General features: G+C 39.0%; 1 protein-coding gene across 3 annotated transcripts in view; it reads left to right on the top strand.

The window, feature by feature from the left end:
• The first annotated feature begins 389 nt into the window (after positions 1-389).
• Positions 390-18,270, top strand: part of HTT (huntingtin) — a 78,735-nt gene continuing 60,854 nt past the window's right edge. For 2 of the 3 annotated variants that reach the window (XM_039550439.1, XM_039550438.1), the window contains exons 1-10: positions 390-700; positions 6,295-6,378; positions 6,840-6,960; positions 10,449-10,508; positions 12,448-12,527; positions 12,939-13,077; positions 13,311-13,452; positions 14,906-15,084; positions 15,552-15,756; positions 16,637-16,684. In XM_039550439.1, coding sequence (XP_039406373.1) covers positions 600-700; positions 6,295-6,378; positions 6,840-6,960; positions 10,449-10,508; positions 12,448-12,527; positions 12,939-13,077; positions 13,311-13,452; positions 14,906-15,084; positions 15,552-15,756; positions 16,637-16,684 — 1,159 coding nt within the window. In that variant the 5' untranslated portion in view covers positions 390-599. The remainder of the gene's footprint in view (positions 701-6,294; positions 6,379-6,839; positions 6,961-10,448; positions 10,509-12,447; positions 12,528-12,938; positions 13,078-13,310; positions 13,453-14,905; positions 15,085-15,551; positions 15,757-16,636; positions 16,685-18,270) is intronic. The other variant, XM_039550440.1, reaches the window with a different exon arrangement.

Here is an 18,270-nt window from a genome sequence, read left to right as displayed (position 1 = left end):
GGGGCTGGCTCCCCGCGCGGGGCCGAGCGCAGCGCTGCGGCCTCCGGCCGCCGCTGCCAGCAGGGGGCGCCGCAGAGCAGTACCCGGCCGCTCCACATGCGGCGGGGGGCGGAGCCTCCTTCTGATTGGCCAGAGCTCCTGTCGCTCTCGCTGCTGCCCCGCCCCTTGCGCAGCCCGCGTGCCCCTGTGTGTACATACGTAAAGGCGCGCGTGACGCCGGCCGGGGGTGCCGTGTACGCATGCGCGGCTGAGCGGCGGGCCGGGGCCCTGCTCCCGGGGGGCGGGGCAGCCCGGGGGCGGGGCAGCCCGGGGGCGGGGCAGCCCGGGGGGCGGGGCAGCCCGGGGGGCGGGCAGGCACGCGGGGGCCGACGGGACGTATCCAAGATGGCGGCGGGGCGGACGGGAGGTGCCCGCGGCCCCGAACGGCGCCCGCCCCATTCATCGCGGCTGTGACGGGCCCGGGCCCGCGAGAGCGCCGGCAGAGCGCCGGGAGCGAGCCCGGCCGGCAGCGCCAGCGGGGCAGCACTCGGACCCGCCAGGCGTCCGTGACAGGGCGGGTCGGAGCTCGGGCCGGTGCCGCCGGCGCGGGCGGAGCGGACATGGCCACCATGGAGAAGCTGACGAAGGCCTTCGAGTCGCTGCGCTCCTTCCAGCAGCAGCAGGGCCCGGCTACCCCCCCCGAGGAGCCGCTCCAGAGACCGTGAGTGGACCCACGCCCGAGACTGGGGGGCTCCCGACACGCGTGTCCGATATTCGGCCCGACCCGGGCCGCCCCGGTTCTGGTTCCGCGGACAGCCCCGAGCCGGGCCCGGGCCGCTGCCCTGTCCCTGGCAGGTGGCGGCTCCCGCAGGCTTGTCGGGGGTGCTGCTGTCGGTTCTCTGCCGAAGTTTAGACGTGGAGTAACTTTTGGGGCAAGTACGTTTGAAAATTCACCGGTGCGGGAAATGAACGGGAGGTACAGCAATGCTGTGTGGGTTTCACAGGCTGGTTTTAGGAAGGAAAATCTTATTTTCACCTAGTACACTGCTGCGGAAAGGACAAAGACCCTTAAGCATAACTTAAATGATTTACTAGTTTCAGCATTTTCTTTTCTGATAACTCCTAAAGCACTTTCTCTGAGACCTTGTTCTTCTGTGCTTCACGCTTTCTGCATGTGTGTCTTTTCTCTGAATTCTCTCCTACTGATTGTACAGCTTTCTTGAAATGAGGATTCAAGGCTGAGCAAGAGAAATTTCTTCCACTCTGTGATTCACTTTCCATATCTTTTAAGTGTTGATTGTTGTGCAGTCGACTTTCTTATCAGAACAGTGCCCTGAAAGTTCATGTTGAAGTTAAAAACAAGTTTTGGTGTTTATGAGTTGAAAATTTAAATAGAGTTAAGTCTGAGCTCTGCTGCTTTCAGAAGGAGTTGTTGTGTATGTCTGTTTGTGACAAAGTTCATTTGAAATCTTGTGCTGTGACTTGCTGTGCTGAGACGTAAGAGGAGTTAGCTTAAATATTCCTAATACGTTTTTCCTTTCTTAGATTTAAGGGACAAATTCATTAGATCCATGAGGTACTCAAGTTTCCCATTGGGAGGCATTACTGGGGGACCAGGGCAAGGAGCTGTTCAGTACCATGGTGCTGCCCCTTGCATTTGTATCCTCTAAACCCAGCTTGTATTGAGCAGCTGTGAAGGCAGTAAGGTTTTTACAGAATAAAGACATGAGTCACACTATTGCTTTTTCTCCTGCTGTTGGGGAGATGGGAGAAGCAGAAGGGTTGAAGAGCAGGTAACTTCTAACTTGGCAGTTTCCTATGGTGTTGGCAGAGGAAGCAAAGCAGTGGCACTGGGCTCTTGGCCACCTGCTCCCACTGCACATTCTGATATGGTTGCCAACTATATTATTACAGTTGGTGCTGTTTCTCTTTGGAGAGGGTTGTCTCAAACAATCGCAATGCATTTTCACACTTTTGATGCTTAATAGGTGAAAAAACTCACTTCTTCATGAGCTAGTTGTTTATAGGTGCCTTACTGGTCTGCAGGGACTAATTGCTCTGTTTTGTGCATTTTTTGGTGCTGTTACTTTGTGTGACATGGATGACCATTTATTTCCAGTCTTTCCTACGTGCAGTTGAAAAATTCTGTCTTGAAAGTTACTGGTGAGAAAAATCACGGTATTTCAAGAGAAAATCCTGAAAATTATCTGTGATGCTTGCTGAAGGATGTTATGCTTGGCTTGATGGTCTAAATTTAGGCATATTCTACTGTAAACATTAAAAAATTAGTGTTGTAGTTGTCCTTGTTGACTTTGCTCTGTGTTTAAAAATAGGCTGTTTTCAGAAAGCTGATGGGATTGTATGCCCCCAGGAACTGCACAAATTCAGTGACAGCACTGAGCCTCATAAAAGCCAGTGAAAAGCTATTATGGTAGCCTTTGCTGAGGCTTCCCAAACTTTTACTGAAATAGCAGGTGATATCTTGAATGTAATTCACACTACTCTGCATTTATTTTTGCTCGTTTGTAATAGATTGGAAGGGAAAATTGTATTTGGGGAGAAGTGTTCATCTTTGTTGTGCTTCTATGTAAGTAACACTTAAATATCTTGTAGTTCTGTGTGGTAAGTTCCTATCAGCCTACTAGGACTGTCTCCTGCTATGAAATGTTTTAAGATCAGAGAGATTGGGGTAGAGAAGAATTGTTTACCCAGCAAGAGCTGTATTTTTCTTCACTTTATTGTAAGACAATGACTCCAGAACTTTCGCTAATACAGATATCCTGTCTTTTTTGATTAAAATATTAATCAAATCCATGCTTTTACCAAGAAGGTAAGAGCTTTTTCTGTTTCAAGAGATTTTAATCAGCAATAATCATGTGTTATGCTTGTGCTATGCCTTACAGTCAGATGGCAGTCTTTCGTCCCCTCTCTCCTATCTCTTGTTGGGTTTTTTTTCCCCTTCTGTGTAAACATAACTTGAGCTCTGTGTCATTTTGCTTCTATACACTTCTGCTTAGGCAACTAATTTTCTTCCTTATATATTTTTAGCTTTTTCAGACTCTTAAATTTTGTTTGAAATTGGATGTTTTGTTTTGGATCTCAAAGCTCCCACTAACTTAAATTTTACTAGTACGTTGTAAAAATTTAGTGTTTGATTTGTGAATTCGAAAGTGGATTCTTTACCTTTTCTCTTGTCAATTTATTCTAATAGTCACTTATTGTAATTGTTTTTAATTTTTTTTTTTACATTTGAGTCTAACCATTACCTTTACAGCAAGAGGTACAGCAAAAGTGCAAGTACTCTCCAGCAATATGCTTTTTTCTATACTCTTCAATTTTTCTGGGTCTTTTATGTCTGACTGAAGCTGTGGTCATAGATTGGTTTGACTGTATGTCAGTGGTGGTTTCTTGGTGGTTTTTGGGCATCATCATGTCTAGTAGACCAGTTCTAGTTGATTTGACAATCTACCACTGCCTGCGTTACTACACCTCATTTCCAGTGTCCCTCGTATTTGGAATGAGTTTATTTCTTGATCCACTCACATTTCTGTTTGTTACTAAAAGAATAATTTTTAGTTTCCTTAATGTCAAGCCATTTGGTTTGGCCCTTTTTCTTGTCACTGGCTCAGCTTTAGAACTTCTCTACTCTTCACATATTCTTAATTTCAAGGTCAATAAAAATTAGCATCGGTGAGCTGCATCTCCTTGTAGTCAGCTTGTCAGAACTCAGAGGGCAAAATTATCTGGGTTTGCTGGTTTTCTTACATTGTTTATTAATCTTTCTGGGCTGTAGAAGTATGCAGGAGATTAAACTCTCTGTATGTGAGATGGAGCTTTCCTGTTGATAGCTGCTGCTTCCAGTATCTCCTGCCTTCTGTTACTCATCAGATGTGTGATTGATTCATAAAATGTGTGATGCTGTTGTTGCCCCCCTGGGTATGCTCATCAGCAGTTTGCCTGTGGACTTCATGATACTTCTAAATAGAGCTTTGTTTGGTTTTTTAAACTAAAAAAAAATCATGTATTTTCTCTCTGGATACTGTTCTGTTACCCTTCTCCCTCTGTAGGCACAGAAAGTATGTGCATGTACATAATGTACATTGTTTTCCTTCCACCTTTCATTTCTTTAAATTATTTTTTTGGAAATTATATTTTCTCTAGCCATGCCTTTTTAAATTTTGAAGTTACTTATTTCAGCAAAGTGTAGATTATGTGTTAGTTGAGCTCTTTGTTTACAGAAATTTGCCAAGAGATTGATCTCTACTAGTCTGAGCAGTATTGAACACCACTGCCTGCCTTGCTTAGGGCTATGTTATGTGTAGATAATTAAGAACTTTATTCTGAAAGTAGCCTTTGTCAGCAGTATTTTTAATGTATCTTATATCTGAAATAGTGAGCTTATGGGCAAGTTCAGATGTGCCTGTTCTATTTTTGGGTTGAATGTGTACTGAAAATGGTGCTCATAAGAGATTGGGAACACTGGGTAACATTATCATGAAAGTTGAAATGATTTAATAATTTTCTGAGGTGCCTGCTCACATTGGTGGTGCTGATGTTGCAAAATCAGTTGGACATCTTGGGCAGTATTTGGTGTTTTGTTAGAGATGATCTGAAATGCTGCTAAAGACTCTGGCACTTTTTCAAGATGGAGAGAAAGACATTGTGTATCTTGAACAAATTCAGGTTGTCTGCTCATATTCTGCCAGTGTCTTAAGTCCAAGAAGAGATCCTCTTTGCTATTCAGCTTGCCTAAATAAAATGGTGCCAAACTGTAACAGAAAAAATGGCTTTGTTCGAAGCTATTCTTTAAACTTCTAAAAGTAGGAAGTATTTCTGGGGTGAGATGACAGGATCTTTGTGAGGAAAAACTGAAATCTTGGGAACACAGACTTTTGAACCCCTCGCCTCCAGCCTGATGGAAGAAAAAGGACAGGGATACTGGCAAAGAATGACTTTTTTCCAAAACGTGTACTATTATTTGAGCTGGTGTTCCTAAATAATGTAGTGTAGTTCTTTAAAAACACTTGTCTAACACTATATTTTGAGTTAGCTGAATTTAATGTGCTTATTGGCTACTTGCTGTTGGCTCTTAATGTTGTGCTACTGTTATTAACGTAACTCAAGGCTGTTCACATTGTTTTCCAACTTCTAATTCAGAAACACTGTTTTGCTGTTTCATGATTTTTGCTGTTTTTTGCTAAGGCAGAAAATTAAATACTAAAAATGATCAATTTTCACTTGGTAAACAAAAGGGAAGATTCTCTGAATGTGAGTGAAGAAGCTGGTAATTCCTTACAGTGAAACAGACTCAGGAGAGATACTTGGGTGTGTGGTTTTGCTCAGCTATTGCTACTAGCTAATTATTTAAAAGTAACATCTGCTTTCCTAGAAGTGATTCTGTGTCAGTAAAGTTAGGAGTAGGAGAGACTACACACTGAAATGAAATTTCACAGTCATAGTTGGGAGTCTGTCTTGCTCTCTATTTTCAGTTCCTTTATTGGGGGTGGAGCAGGGAAGAGCTGCTCTTTCAAGAGCTTGTATCATGTTGAAGTGAATGTTAAACACATTTTACAAAGTAGAAGCTTTTTGTATTGTGCTCTGCATCGTTTGTAGATACACATTCTTTGTTTCTGTGCATTTTATTCTCTTTATAGTACACTCAGCTTGGCCTTTCCTGGGCTATACCAAGTGTTATTATAGGGATGATATTCTCAACAGGCAGAGACTGTGTCTAGGACTTTGCTGTTTTTGTAATTACCTTTAGAGGAATGCAGTGTATGATAGCATTGCTTTGTCATCCTTTTCAGTTCAGGTGCAAAAGGGTCCATTTAATAGAACTCAAAGTTTCAAGATGTTGGCAGACAGAAAAAGTCTAAGGTGATATTATGTGGGAGGAGGGTCTTTTTAAAAGAGGTATTTTTTGTTCTCATGGCTTATTTTCCCCAACCTTTTTCTTTGTATCAGTTTCTTTTATTTTTGCTTTGTTCTAGGACTGCCTCATTTTTTCCATCCTTTCCCTTTACTCTTCATTCTTCAATTTTCTTTCCCAAGTATTTTCTCAGTGAAAGTTATGGAATGAATGGGATATTCCATGTTAAATGATTCGTTCTTCATTCTTTTTCTAAGTTGGTATTTCTCCTTGGCTTGTGTGCTCTCAGCAGCAGTTGGCAGATGAAGTGCTGTGTCTACAGGTAGTTGCTGTTTATGGAGTGACTAGAAAGTGCATCTTTTTCTTGTATGATGATTAGACTCTCCTTTAGCAAGAGTGTTTGAATGGTCACTTTTGAACTCATTATCATTGTATTCTTCCTTTAGAAAGAAAGAACTTTCAGCTACCAAGAAAGATCGAGTGAATCATTGTCTAACAATATGCGAAAACATAGTTGCTCAGTCGCTAAGGTAAGGCACTGTCTTTAATTTATTAATTATTTATTAATGTCTTTAATTCATTAGGATGAATAGCAACTTTGGAGTGTTAGCTGTTGGGAGGATTCCTTATAATTGCTCGTTTTAAATGCTGAGCTTCTATTTAAAACTGAAATGGCATGATTTTTTTTTTTTAACCAAGTCAAAATCTAGGGACTTTTGTTTACCTGTTGGTGGAGCGGGCACTTTCCATCTACTGCAGACAGAGAGACTTAGAGGCACAGAGGTCAAAATACCTTACCAGGTTATGTAGGAAAGAGTAGGGAAATGACCTCCCAGCTCCTAATGAAGTGCTTAAATAAACTGAATGTCTTCTCCTCTTGTATACGTGTGTATAATATATATGTAGTTGGATTATAAAACCCTTTGAAAAACATTATTGGTGTTTCATTTCCATAGTGCACGTTGTAATTTTCTAATGTTTGTTTATTTAGAAATTCTCCAGAATTTCAGAAACTCCTGGGCATTGCTATGGAACTCTTTCTCCTCTGCAGTGAGGATGCAGAATCTGATGTCCGGATGGTTGCAGATGAATGCCTTAATAAAGTTATTAAAGTAAGAGCTTTTACTATCAGATTTTGTCTCTTCTTGATGCAGTGTCCTGTCTGAATTCCCACTGATGTTCTTTTAGTTGCCATTCTTACTGTTGATAGTATCTCATAATATAAGAGGGTAAGTAAGCTTCTTTACTAAATTCTGTATGTGCTCTTTCTCTCTTAGGAGAGTGTTTTATGCCCAGATCAACATATTTAACTGTAACTTGTCTTACAAGTTAGTTCATTGTTCAGATCTGTTCTTGTCTTCAATTGTTCATTAACTTCGTTCTCTTCAAGTTAACCAAAACAGGAATGTGGGCTTTTCTGAAATCATCTTGTTGTGTGGGAAGAATACTCCTGTTATTGTTCTGTAAACATAAAGACACTTAGCATGAGGAAAGGTAAAAATATTATTTAAAAACTGATTGAAAGGTAGTGTGATTTGCTGAGACTTGGAGGGGGAGATTTCAGGCAGTAATTAGAATAACTATGGTGTTGTGGAAATTGTTTATTCCCCTACTTTGATCCTGAATGAAGAACTTGTTGGAGAAGAGCAGGTGGGCATTCATAGCAGGTCACGCAAGGTCTAAATCTTGATTCAAAGTATCTTAAAATGAACCTTTTGAGTAATTTGCAGAAGCTGCTGCTTCCAGAACAGGCTTGTCTTCACTTGCCTTTTTTTTGTGTTTGGTTTTTTTCTGAAATACTTGAACTTGAAGACACCGTTACGTACCGGCATAAATAATCTAGTTGATGTAAATTTTAAGTGCTTTAGGAATATGCAAATAATAATTTTCTTTCGCATGAAGGCGCGTGTAGAAGCAAGCAAACTAAACATTCATATCTGATTGAATTAAGTTTTGGGGATTGAGCTTGTGGCTGAAAGTTGTATGGAGAAAGCTTACAGATTGTGTAGTGTGTTCCATAATGATAGGGAATGAGGAAGTGTGAGTTCCTTGCGTTTTTGTTTTGCCCAATAGCACTTTGGTCTTTTCGCTTTGATTTAAATGTTTTTCTGTTTGAGGGAGAGCACTCTATGAAATACATACATTATTATTTCACTCAGTTTGCCTTAAAAGCTGTTCTGAAACAGTTCTAAAGAATGTAAGCTTATTTCCTACTTTCCATGAAGCACTTATGTAGGCTTGGTATAAAATTTACCTCATAAGTTCTCTAATCTGTTTAATATTGTTGCTCTCTGGCATGTTTCAGGGTTACTTGAAAAACTTACTTTTTTTTCCAAAATGTTTGTATGGTAGTTTGTTTTGTTTTCAAGATTAAAGTAGTTTTAAATGATGGAGTCTTCTATCAGTCTTCAGTCATTAAGCTTGCCAGTTGGTCACAGCTCTGAAATGGTTAACAGTTGTGATATTCCACACCCATGGATGTATCAGACTGTTATGGAAGCTGGTTGTACTTTGTATTCTGTTTCTGTGTTTTACATTGTGTGGGAGCAATTTAGCAACTTAGGCAGACAACTGTGTATAAATGCAGAGACAAAAAGATGTGCAGTTTTATTTTTGGTTGTGCAAGTACCAGTGATGCTTGTGGTAAGTAGAACAGAGGTGTTGGGCCCCTAAGCTTTCATTTTAGTCAAAGTTCAGCCTTTTTTAGTATCTCAGGCATATTTAGAGGCTAATTCTTTTGCTAGTGATGCTTTGTAGCGTCTCTTGAAATAAAAGACTACAGATGTAAGCATTACTTGTGTAACTGTGTCTGGAGTTTATGCTCATTACTATAACTAGAAGACTAATGCTGCTGTGCAGACAAGGCTGAGGACATAACTTGAAATAAACACTCTGTAAGTCATCTTTAAGTATCACTACACTTACCTGTTAGAACCTCACAGACAATATAAATGGCTCAAGATTTAAATAATGTTGGTGATACCTTTAAAAGAAAAAATACCAAGTTGGGACTTTCCAGGTTTCTGTGGGTAATGTCAAGCTGTCTTTTGTCTGAAGCTGATGCAGAATGTTGTAGTATTCTCTGTGCTAATGATACTGGTGAGACTGTTCACACAGATTGCAGTACAGTTGGTCTCAGTAATTGGAATTTATTATTGTAGTAATTTAGAGCTGACGATGCTTTTTTTTCCAATCGGGATGACGTTATAGATTCTAGCCTGCTAAAAATATAGCTATACACTAATAAAAATAGTTCCTCCAGCTGGGTGTGTTGTAAGGACAATTTAGCCTTGAAGCCAAATAGTAGCTGGTGCCTTTTTGTGTTGCTTGATATCCTTATACATAGGGGCAGTGAACTTTTCATAAAAACTAAGTTTTGTGAAGTAAATCCTACCTGCTGTCATCCAGACACCTGCAGTCTGTTGCTGGGGTGCTTATGGTAATATAAAGATACAACCTGGGGAATGGAGTTTTGGAGCATATAATTTTAGGCTGGGGAAATTGTGTCCTGGAGGAGCCACAGGCACTGCACTGACTGTGCTTAAGCAGTTGTGGCTTCTAGCTCAGCGTGTGCCATCAGATTTTGTAGGCATCATGAGTAATCCTGTGAAGATGTGAGTTTAATGGTTGGTGGTCAGGAGGGCAGTTAGAAAATTAGTATTAATAAATTACTGGGCAAGGAATAAAAAATTAAATACTAAACAATATAGCACAATATGAATCCACAACATAGGCACTTGCACACTGTATGAAGGTCTCATCTCATTGGAGGAGCTGGTGGAAATGTTCATAAATTGTAGTACACATCAGAGAAAAACGTGGATGAGGAAGGGTAACCATATATATACAAATTATTCTGTATGAAGAGATTATATTTTCGTATTTTCTTTTTGTCTGATACTTTAAAGACAGAGAATGATCAAGCTGAGGTGAACAGAAAATGACTACTTCTTGGTGCTTACTTTCATTTCACGTACACTGGGTTTTAGCCAGGCTTCAGGTTTGAACTACAGTACATGCTCTGTTGCTGTATGCTTGATTGGATCCTGGGATGTGACACTTGTGGTATGCAGAACTCCTTGTAGCATATGTACTAACTGGATGCAGAAATAGGCTGATTCATGAAACAAAGGGTTTTCAGGGGCTGTTAAAGGTACTGGTACAAATACAGCTTCAGTTTGAGAAATAGTAGGAGCCTACTTGACAGTGGGGGAGTATAGCAGGGAATGCCTTTTGCTGCTTGTGAATACTATTCTTGTGTTTTAATGTTCATGAGTACCAGCTCCTGGTGATTGCCAGAAAGCACAATAGGTTGGCTCTGCTTGTAGTCTGATCCCATATGGCCTTTTGCAGGTACAGTGGGCAAAGCAGTCAGTATTAACTGCAAATAACTGTTAGAGTTTGTGGAGTTTGTCCACATTTGTGTGAAGGATAAAGGTGTCTCTTCTCAGTATTTATCACTTTCTTAGTTATACATCAAATACAGGGACCACTAGATAGTTCTGTGCCTTGTTTGAAGCTGTTTTACTGCAAGTGTAACATTGGTCCTGTAAAGCGCCTCCCCTCTGACACAGAATGTTCTCAATGCATTTTACTGCAGGCTTTGATGGATTCCAATCTTCCCAGGTTACAGTTAGAGCTGTATAAAGAGATTAAAAAGGTGAGTGATTTTTCTTTCATGTCATTTTGAAATGTGGTGTTTTGTATGTGTTCTATTATATTGGAATGTAACATTAGTGTAAATTAATAGTTTGTCTTTTAAGATCAAGGTAAAAACTTCATTTTAGAAGGATTTATGACTGTTTCAAGGTATTATTCTACTGAATTCCTCACTGTTGGCCCCATTGTTTAGATCTAACCACTCCTGAAAGCTTATCTGGCAGAAAATGTGTGAGCATTTGGTTTGAAAAGCAGTTCAAGTTAACCTTAGTGACTCCCCACCCAAAGAATAAGGCATGTTCATGATGTTTGCTCCACTGACTAAGCTGGAAAGAATAACTTGAACCAAAAGGGTGGTGAAAAGTAGATGGAGGACAGTGACATTCTTAATTGACAAAACCTTGGGGAGGAGTAAGGCTTGAAGTAACCTGATACAACTACTTTATGAATGTGTGATATGTACTTAACAGCTTCTTACAGAGGCGTAGGGAGAAATACTGAAGCATCTTTCTAGGCACCAAAAGACACAATTTAATTATGTCCACAGGAAGAAATTTTGTGGTAGCCTTTTTGAAGTTTGTGACTGCAGAAGAGAAGTGCTGTGTTTAGGACAGTATCACTGAAATTGTGTCTCTTGCATCTATAAATGCAGAAAATATAGGTGTTATTTGTCAGACAGTAATGATACTGGTTTTTTGGGGGGAATAATAGAACTCTAGAAGATAAGTCACAAAATCAATGCGGATAGCTTTCCTTCTGTTAGATGTAGGGCCATGTATGGATATCTTACTGTATTGCTGTACCTTAATGTCATGCAATATTTCTGAGGATGTGGAAATGGGCATCTACCTAATTAACAGAAAACAGCCAACATATAAATTGCTCTGAAGTTTCTGCACATTGTGACCAGGTGTAGGAGGAAATATTTTGTTGCTCAGTTGGCGTGTGCTTCTTGAAAGGTGCTCTCAGATTTGTGACAGGTGAGAGAGAGGTAGCATGTACAACAGGGGCACCCAGCAGACTGAATTTTGTTTGTGCATCAGTATCACTTCAGAAGCCATGCCAGAATCTGTTGTTTGGCTGTGAGCCTGAGAAATGCATGTTTTGTAATTCAGATGCAAGTATTTTTTACTTGTCATGCTAACAAGGCTGCAAGCCTTTGATATATTAGCTAAAGAAAGTAATAAAGAAATGACAGCTTTTAGACATCTCAGCTTTGTCTTCAGGGGACTCAATTTGAGAAGCGTTTTGGTTGGGTTTGAACTACATTAGGTAGACACCCTCCTAGGCATCTCTTGAATTCCATAGTTTTCTATATTTCCAGCAATACTAAGGAATTGTACTGTATCCCTAGACACTAATATAAGGGCATTCTGGTTCAAGTCAGGTGCTCAACTGAAGTTGTCAGTCTGGGCAAATAGATACTAAACTTCAGCAGTCAAGCCGTTAGGAAGTGCTACAGATCAGTATGTTGATTTTTCCTTTGGTGCACTCAGAAACTGAATGTTGTTTATTTGCATTTCTTCACTGCTGTCAATTTTATGCTGTATTTATATCTCTGCAAGCATTCCAGTGATTTTTAGACTCTCATATCATCAGTGTTTCTTTGTTGGCTGATGCCTTTCTCTGTGGTATTTTAAGCAGATTTCAGCAGAACAGAGATCTCAGACATTTCCTTTTCTTTTATGGTATTTATTATTATTCATTCTGGTTTACTCAGAAAATTCCTAATACCATCTGGAAGAATGAAGGCAGTTATGGAACTGACTTGACTTCCTTTTGGCTAAAGGAAATTTATGATTTCCAGACACCTTATATTTTTATCTGTTTAAGTAAAATGTACAGTATTGTATACATATTGTATATTGTATATTATAGGCAATTTTTTTGTAGGAAATGGTTTTGCATGATGAAATGTGATAGTTATATACTCTGTCTAGAATGGTGCTTCAAGAAGTCTACGTGCTGCACTCTGGAGATTTGCTGAGCTTGCCCATCTAGTTCGGCCTCAAAAGTGCAGGTAAACACATTCTAATAAGGAACTTTCCTTAGAACCTTTAAAGAAATACAGATGTTAACAAAATGATACTGTTCAGAAGCTTTAAGTATGTAATTAGGAGATTGGAGGAATTGCTATCACCTTTCTCTGAAGTAGCTTTATTTGATCAGTGTTTTATTTTAATAGAGCTTTAGTTCCATGCTATACATTACTGTAAAGGGGAAAAACTTACGAAGATAGTGACTTGTATTTTTTAAGTGTATTCTTCTCTTATGTTCAGAAGATTCTTCTTTTTTTCTACGTTCTATAGAGCTAACAGGTACATTTTTGTATGATTTAGTAATACCACAGAACTTGAGTATGAATTTAAAATACTTAGAAGGGTATGGCTGTTCTGATCTCAAATTAGTTTTTCTCCTGTGCCATACATAGGCCATACTTGGTGAACCTTTTGCCCTGTCTGACACGGATAAGTAAGAGACCCGAAGAATCGGTACAAGAGACGCTGGCTGCGGCAATACCCAAAATCATGGCAGCCTTCGGCAATTTTGCAAACGACAATGAGATTAAGGTACCTTTCTTTACCCTGTTAGTGTTCCCTGTTACATCCCAAAGCATGGTGAGCTATCAGCATTATCAGTCAGATGGTACAGAAAGCAGTGTTACAGCTGCATGTCTGAATTAAGGCAGAAGTTGTCCTTGCTTGATGTACATGAAGTAATGCTTTGAATAAATGAGAAATACATTTTCTGGCTTCTCAGTTCACTTCTGATAAAAAGTTAAGTAAGGTATCTTTGTTTTTAGGTTTTGTTGAAGGCTTTCATAGCTAATCTTAAATCCAGTTCCCCCACTATCCGTCGAACAGCAGCAGGATCAGCAGTAAGCATCTGTCAACATTCACGAAGAACACAGTATTTTTATGCCTGGTTATTGAATGTACTTTTAGGTAAGATTCAGGGCACAAAATTCAATTTGCTTTATGTGTAAGTAATATTATATATTTTTCCATTAACAATATGTATCACTTTGCATATGTGAAAGGTTTTCAGGTAAAGGAAGGATACTTAGACTACCCGTTACACTGCTGATACTTTCTCTATGTGGTGTTAAGTTAGAGGAAGATACTCCTAAAGCTATTTGTCTCTCTCTCTGTGCTGCAATGCTAGTAAGTAATATTGAAAAGAAGTAGCTAAGGCTTAGGAAGCAAGCAGCTTGTTGGAAAGTGAGGAGGTTCAAGGATTCTGGGAGAACTTGGATGGCATCAGGAATCTGAAGAGACTTGCGTGGTCCATCAGCTTGGTTGCTAGTGCAGCAGGTCTGAGATCTGAGATGGAGGGTACCTGGTTGTGCTCTGAGCCATGATCACATACCCTGTAACCTTTCTTAGGAGGACCACCACATAGATTCTGTTATAACTTAGAGCAGAAATTGAGAGGTTTTTTATTTAAAAGCACACAACTTTGTATCAGGTATTGCTTCCATATTTCTTCAGCTGGGAAGTTTGCATGGTCTTAGTGTTGTTTTTGCAAGTTTTGACGAGAAGCTTCTCTGGATTTCAGTGGAAACTTGCCTCAGTTGTTATTGACAAGGGGTTCTTTACTATGTAGACTCTATTGCAAAAGGAGAGATAAAGAAGACCTGCAGATACATAAGGTGTTACCATGTTAGCATTGCTGCTTTCAAGAAGTGTGAAAAATTCAAATGCTGCATTGTGACTTGCCTCCCTCTAAAGTGATGTGTGATAATGTCCTTGGCAATGATGCAGAATTCAAACAGAAGCACTAATAGGAACTTCATGAATTGATTCTGATTTTTTTTTTCCCTCCCTGGGTAGAAGGTTGTGTTTTCTTCCATAACTTATATTTGTTCATAATATGCTTTGGGGTTGATTGTGATTAACAGGTAAGTATATGGAACAAGGTTCCCAAAACAGGGCAAAGTGCAAATAGCTTCCATTAGGGTAGCAGTGCTTCTGTGAGCAAGGGAGTTACATTTGGGTGTAAGCTGTCAAGTGGAGAGAGGAGGCAGGTGAGAGGAGCAAAAGAGTCCAAATCACTCGGTGAAAGCATCAGCTATTACAAAAAAAACAAAAGAAATTTTTTTGTGTCTTTATGGAGTAAAAAGAGGTAGGAAACAGGGAAGGTGAGACAGGATCCTCTGATCATTCTCCCACGTTGCTTAATTGATTGTCAGGTATATAAAATACATATTTTCAAATGTTTCTACATTTGGAAAGCACTCTTAAGTTGCTGCTGGGTTTTGGTTGTTCTGTTTTGCATTTTTTTTTTTTAATTTAAAGAAGCTGTTATGTGGGCTACAGGAAATAACATTTGAAGCGTAGTGTTGAAATTAACCACTGCTGTCAGTAAGTTATTTGGCCGCTTCATTTCTCTCCTCAGGCTTGTTGGTTCCTGTAGAAGATGATCATCCTACTCTTTTAATTCTGGGTGTTTTACTTACACTAAGGTATCTCATACCTTTATTGCAACAACAAGTAAAAGATACCAGCCTGAAAGGCAGTTTTGGTGTAACAAGGAAAGAAACAGAGATTTCACCTTCACCAGAACAACTTATACAGGTAAAATATGGATAATAACCCTTACCTGAAGAGTAGTAGTTGGGAGGAAAATAAATAAATCTTGATCAAGCATTAGTCTGATACTGAACGTTCTGAATTCTCAAATTTTTGTTTAACTTGATAAATGGTAGTTGGTCTAGTGACTGGAATTATTGGTAAGTAATGACCAGAAATCCCAGAAAAATGAATCAGCAGTACTTGTTAGATGTGCCCAAAGGAGCAAAAAACTTCTTATGGTGCCTTTGATGTGATCTTTCCTTCTATAACAATAAACAGCAGACTTCTACCAAAAAGGCGGTTAAGTGGCTACAATTGATTGACATTTTCCCCTTGGAAGATTGTGGTGAAGATCAGATATATCAAGCATCAGTTATTTTTAATTTACTGCAGAAATTTGATGTTGTATAGGACAAGACAATATGTTCTGTCTTCATAGAGGCTTATTCCAGTACTCTGCTGGCTTTCAGGTTTATGAACTGACTCTGCACTACACCCAGCATCAGGACCATAATGTTGTGACTGGAGCTTTAGAATTGCTCCAGCAGCTCTTTAGAACACCTCCCCCTGAACTGCTCCATGCCCTGACCGCCTGCGGGGGTATGGCTCAGGTCAGTGTATCCAAAGATGAAGCTGCCAGCAGGAGCCGCAGTGGGAGCATAGTGGAACTTATAGGTAAGCTCTATTTTTGGTAGTTTGAGTAAAAGGAAATGAACATACATCATCAACTCTAGTTCTCAGTGTTAGCCAAAAGCATGAAGGTTAAAATGAAATGTGTGAAGCTCTGCATAGCATTCTTTTTTCCCCAGGTACAGTAGAAGTTCTTTCCCTCCTTCCTTTAAGTGAATATACATTAACTGATTAATGACAAACTTAAAGAGGTTTTTTTACAGTTTGTGTTGATAAATATTTTTTATTTTTGGTTACACAAAGCAAGTTATATATGGTGACTTTTTTTCACCCACAAAATTAATGATGTTCTTACCAATCGTCTGACAACTGTGATTCATAAAAGCTGATCAGAATTTATATTAACTGGGAGCTCCTTGCTGAATACCAAAACCAGCATGAAATTAAAGCATGATTTAAGCTTATCCTTAACTGTTAAAGTCAGCTATCAGCTTTCTTGTCTGTGGAGTGCATGTTCTTAAAATTCTCTTAACTGCTACTCACCTATTTCAAAAGAATCAGTCTCTGATTGGATTTTTGTAAAGATTCTGTATTGAACTAACAGATCAGTCAATATTGCTGCTTTTGGAAGGTAAATTACTAGCTCGAAGCAATCATAACAGGGAAATTTAGAACATGTTTTTGGAAGCAAACTTTGCACAAGTGGCATAGAATAGTAAAAGTAATTTGGTGGCGAATGCTCAAAAAACCTTGGACTTAAAAAGCAACAAGTTTGCTATTTCTTCCTGGCTTTGGTTTTTCTTTGGATTTTTTGTTTGGATTTTTTTTGTTTGTTTGTTTGTTTCCCATTCATGGCTATTAGAATTCCTTCATGATTTCATTAGCTCTGTCTTTGCCCTGATGTGTTACTTTCTGTGATTTGCAGCTGGAGGGGGGTCTTCATGCAGCCCTGTTCTTGCAAGAAAGCATAAAGGTGATTATTTTTGAAAACAAATCTTTAATTGCATTACTTCCTGATTTTTTTGGGGGTTGTTGTTTTGTTGTTTTTTTTTTTTCTCCCCTCCCCACTTCATTGTCTTGCTGAACTTTGGTCTTCATTCACAACTGCCTGTATTATCAGCTGAGCTTAATCATTATAAACAATGAAAGAATTCTGATGCAATTTCTGATATTGCAATCAAGATACTCTAAAATTATTTAAAGCAATATGATTTTATTTTTGCTGTAGTTCACTGTCAAAGTTATGTTGATGATTATTGATGCAGTTTTACTTCTAAAGAGCACATGGAAAAATAGTCTCTTTGAACAGGGCATTCTTCTTTTTCATGGTAGTACTTAACCATTAATGTAACTTGCAAAATAGTTCACTTTCCTGGCTTTGTTAGGCCTGTTTTTTTCTCTGTAATTCACTAATGCACGTGTATGTTTGCATGCTCCAATATAATGCTTTTTTATTTCTTTTTCTGTTCTTGGTGATTAATTCTATACATTTTTTGTCTTGCTTGTGTATATTTTCATTTCTTTCTTCAATAGGTAATTCATTTAGCAGGATTTTAAAGAATACAGTTTGCTCTGAAGTACTCTTTTCCCAGTTTGTGCATGAAAGTACTTAATATTTAGTTATACACTTACACTTTGATTAAAACCAGTCATATCACTATAGCAGAATCAGTATAAGTACAACTGTGTAACACTTTCATCACCTGCATTAGGTGAGCTAAATGTTGCTACTGCAGTGAAACTCTGTGTGTGTAGTGCAATCACTGAAAGCATTAGTAAGCAAGAGATGTTCAATGCTGAAAAGAAAAACTTGAAGAAAAAGTAGTTTAAAACTGAATGAGATTATATGAACTTGAAGGACCGTTATAGCTTATACTTTTTCCCCATATGTCCTTCGATCTTTATGTGCAGGGAATCTCATAAAGCTTAAATACCCTTATCTGTATGCTGTAAGAGTATACCAAAATGTAAAGTAGTGGTTAAAGCTGAAGGAAATTAGTGCTATGGATGCAGTGATGGTTTCTAGTTTAGAAAGGACAGATTGAAACAATGGGTGTCTGAAAGTAGGTATTGCTGCAGCATCCAAAGGTGACACAGAATACAACAAATCAGAATAACAACACATATCATGTAAATAAAAAAGTTGTAAATTATAATTTTGGTCCTTTGTCTTGTTGGTAGTCTTCAGTGTAACTTTGAAGTATTAATAGTAGTGTAAATTCAATTAAAGTACTTGTTAAAACACTAATCTTTCCTTCACTTGGTGAGAAAACATGTATGAGTCATCAGCTAAAGTCATCAGCTTTTATCCTTTTCCAAGATTATGGTATGAAGATTTTGTGGTCTAAAACAATGGCATAAACAAACTTGAAGAAATCTCTTCACAATTTTATGCTTCATACAGGTTTATTTTCAAATTGTGAATTGTTCATTTCCTGCTGCTCTCCATTGTAGAAAGGAGGGAAGATCCAAGCCTGTTCCCAGTTCCTTCTTGAAGTCATTTTGCATTCTACTGTCATATAGAATAGTGGGCAATGGATGGGACTTCTCAAGCTGTAA

This window comes from Corvus cornix, chromosome 4 (assembly GCF_000738735.6).
Source record: "Corvus cornix cornix isolate S_Up_H32 chromosome 4, ASM73873v5, whole genome shotgun sequence".
Taxonomy (NCBI): domain Eukaryota; kingdom Metazoa; phylum Chordata; class Aves; order Passeriformes; family Corvidae; genus Corvus; species Corvus cornix.
The sequence above is the reverse complement of the archived record's forward strand: the minus strand, read 5'-3'. Positions and strand labels throughout refer to the sequence as shown.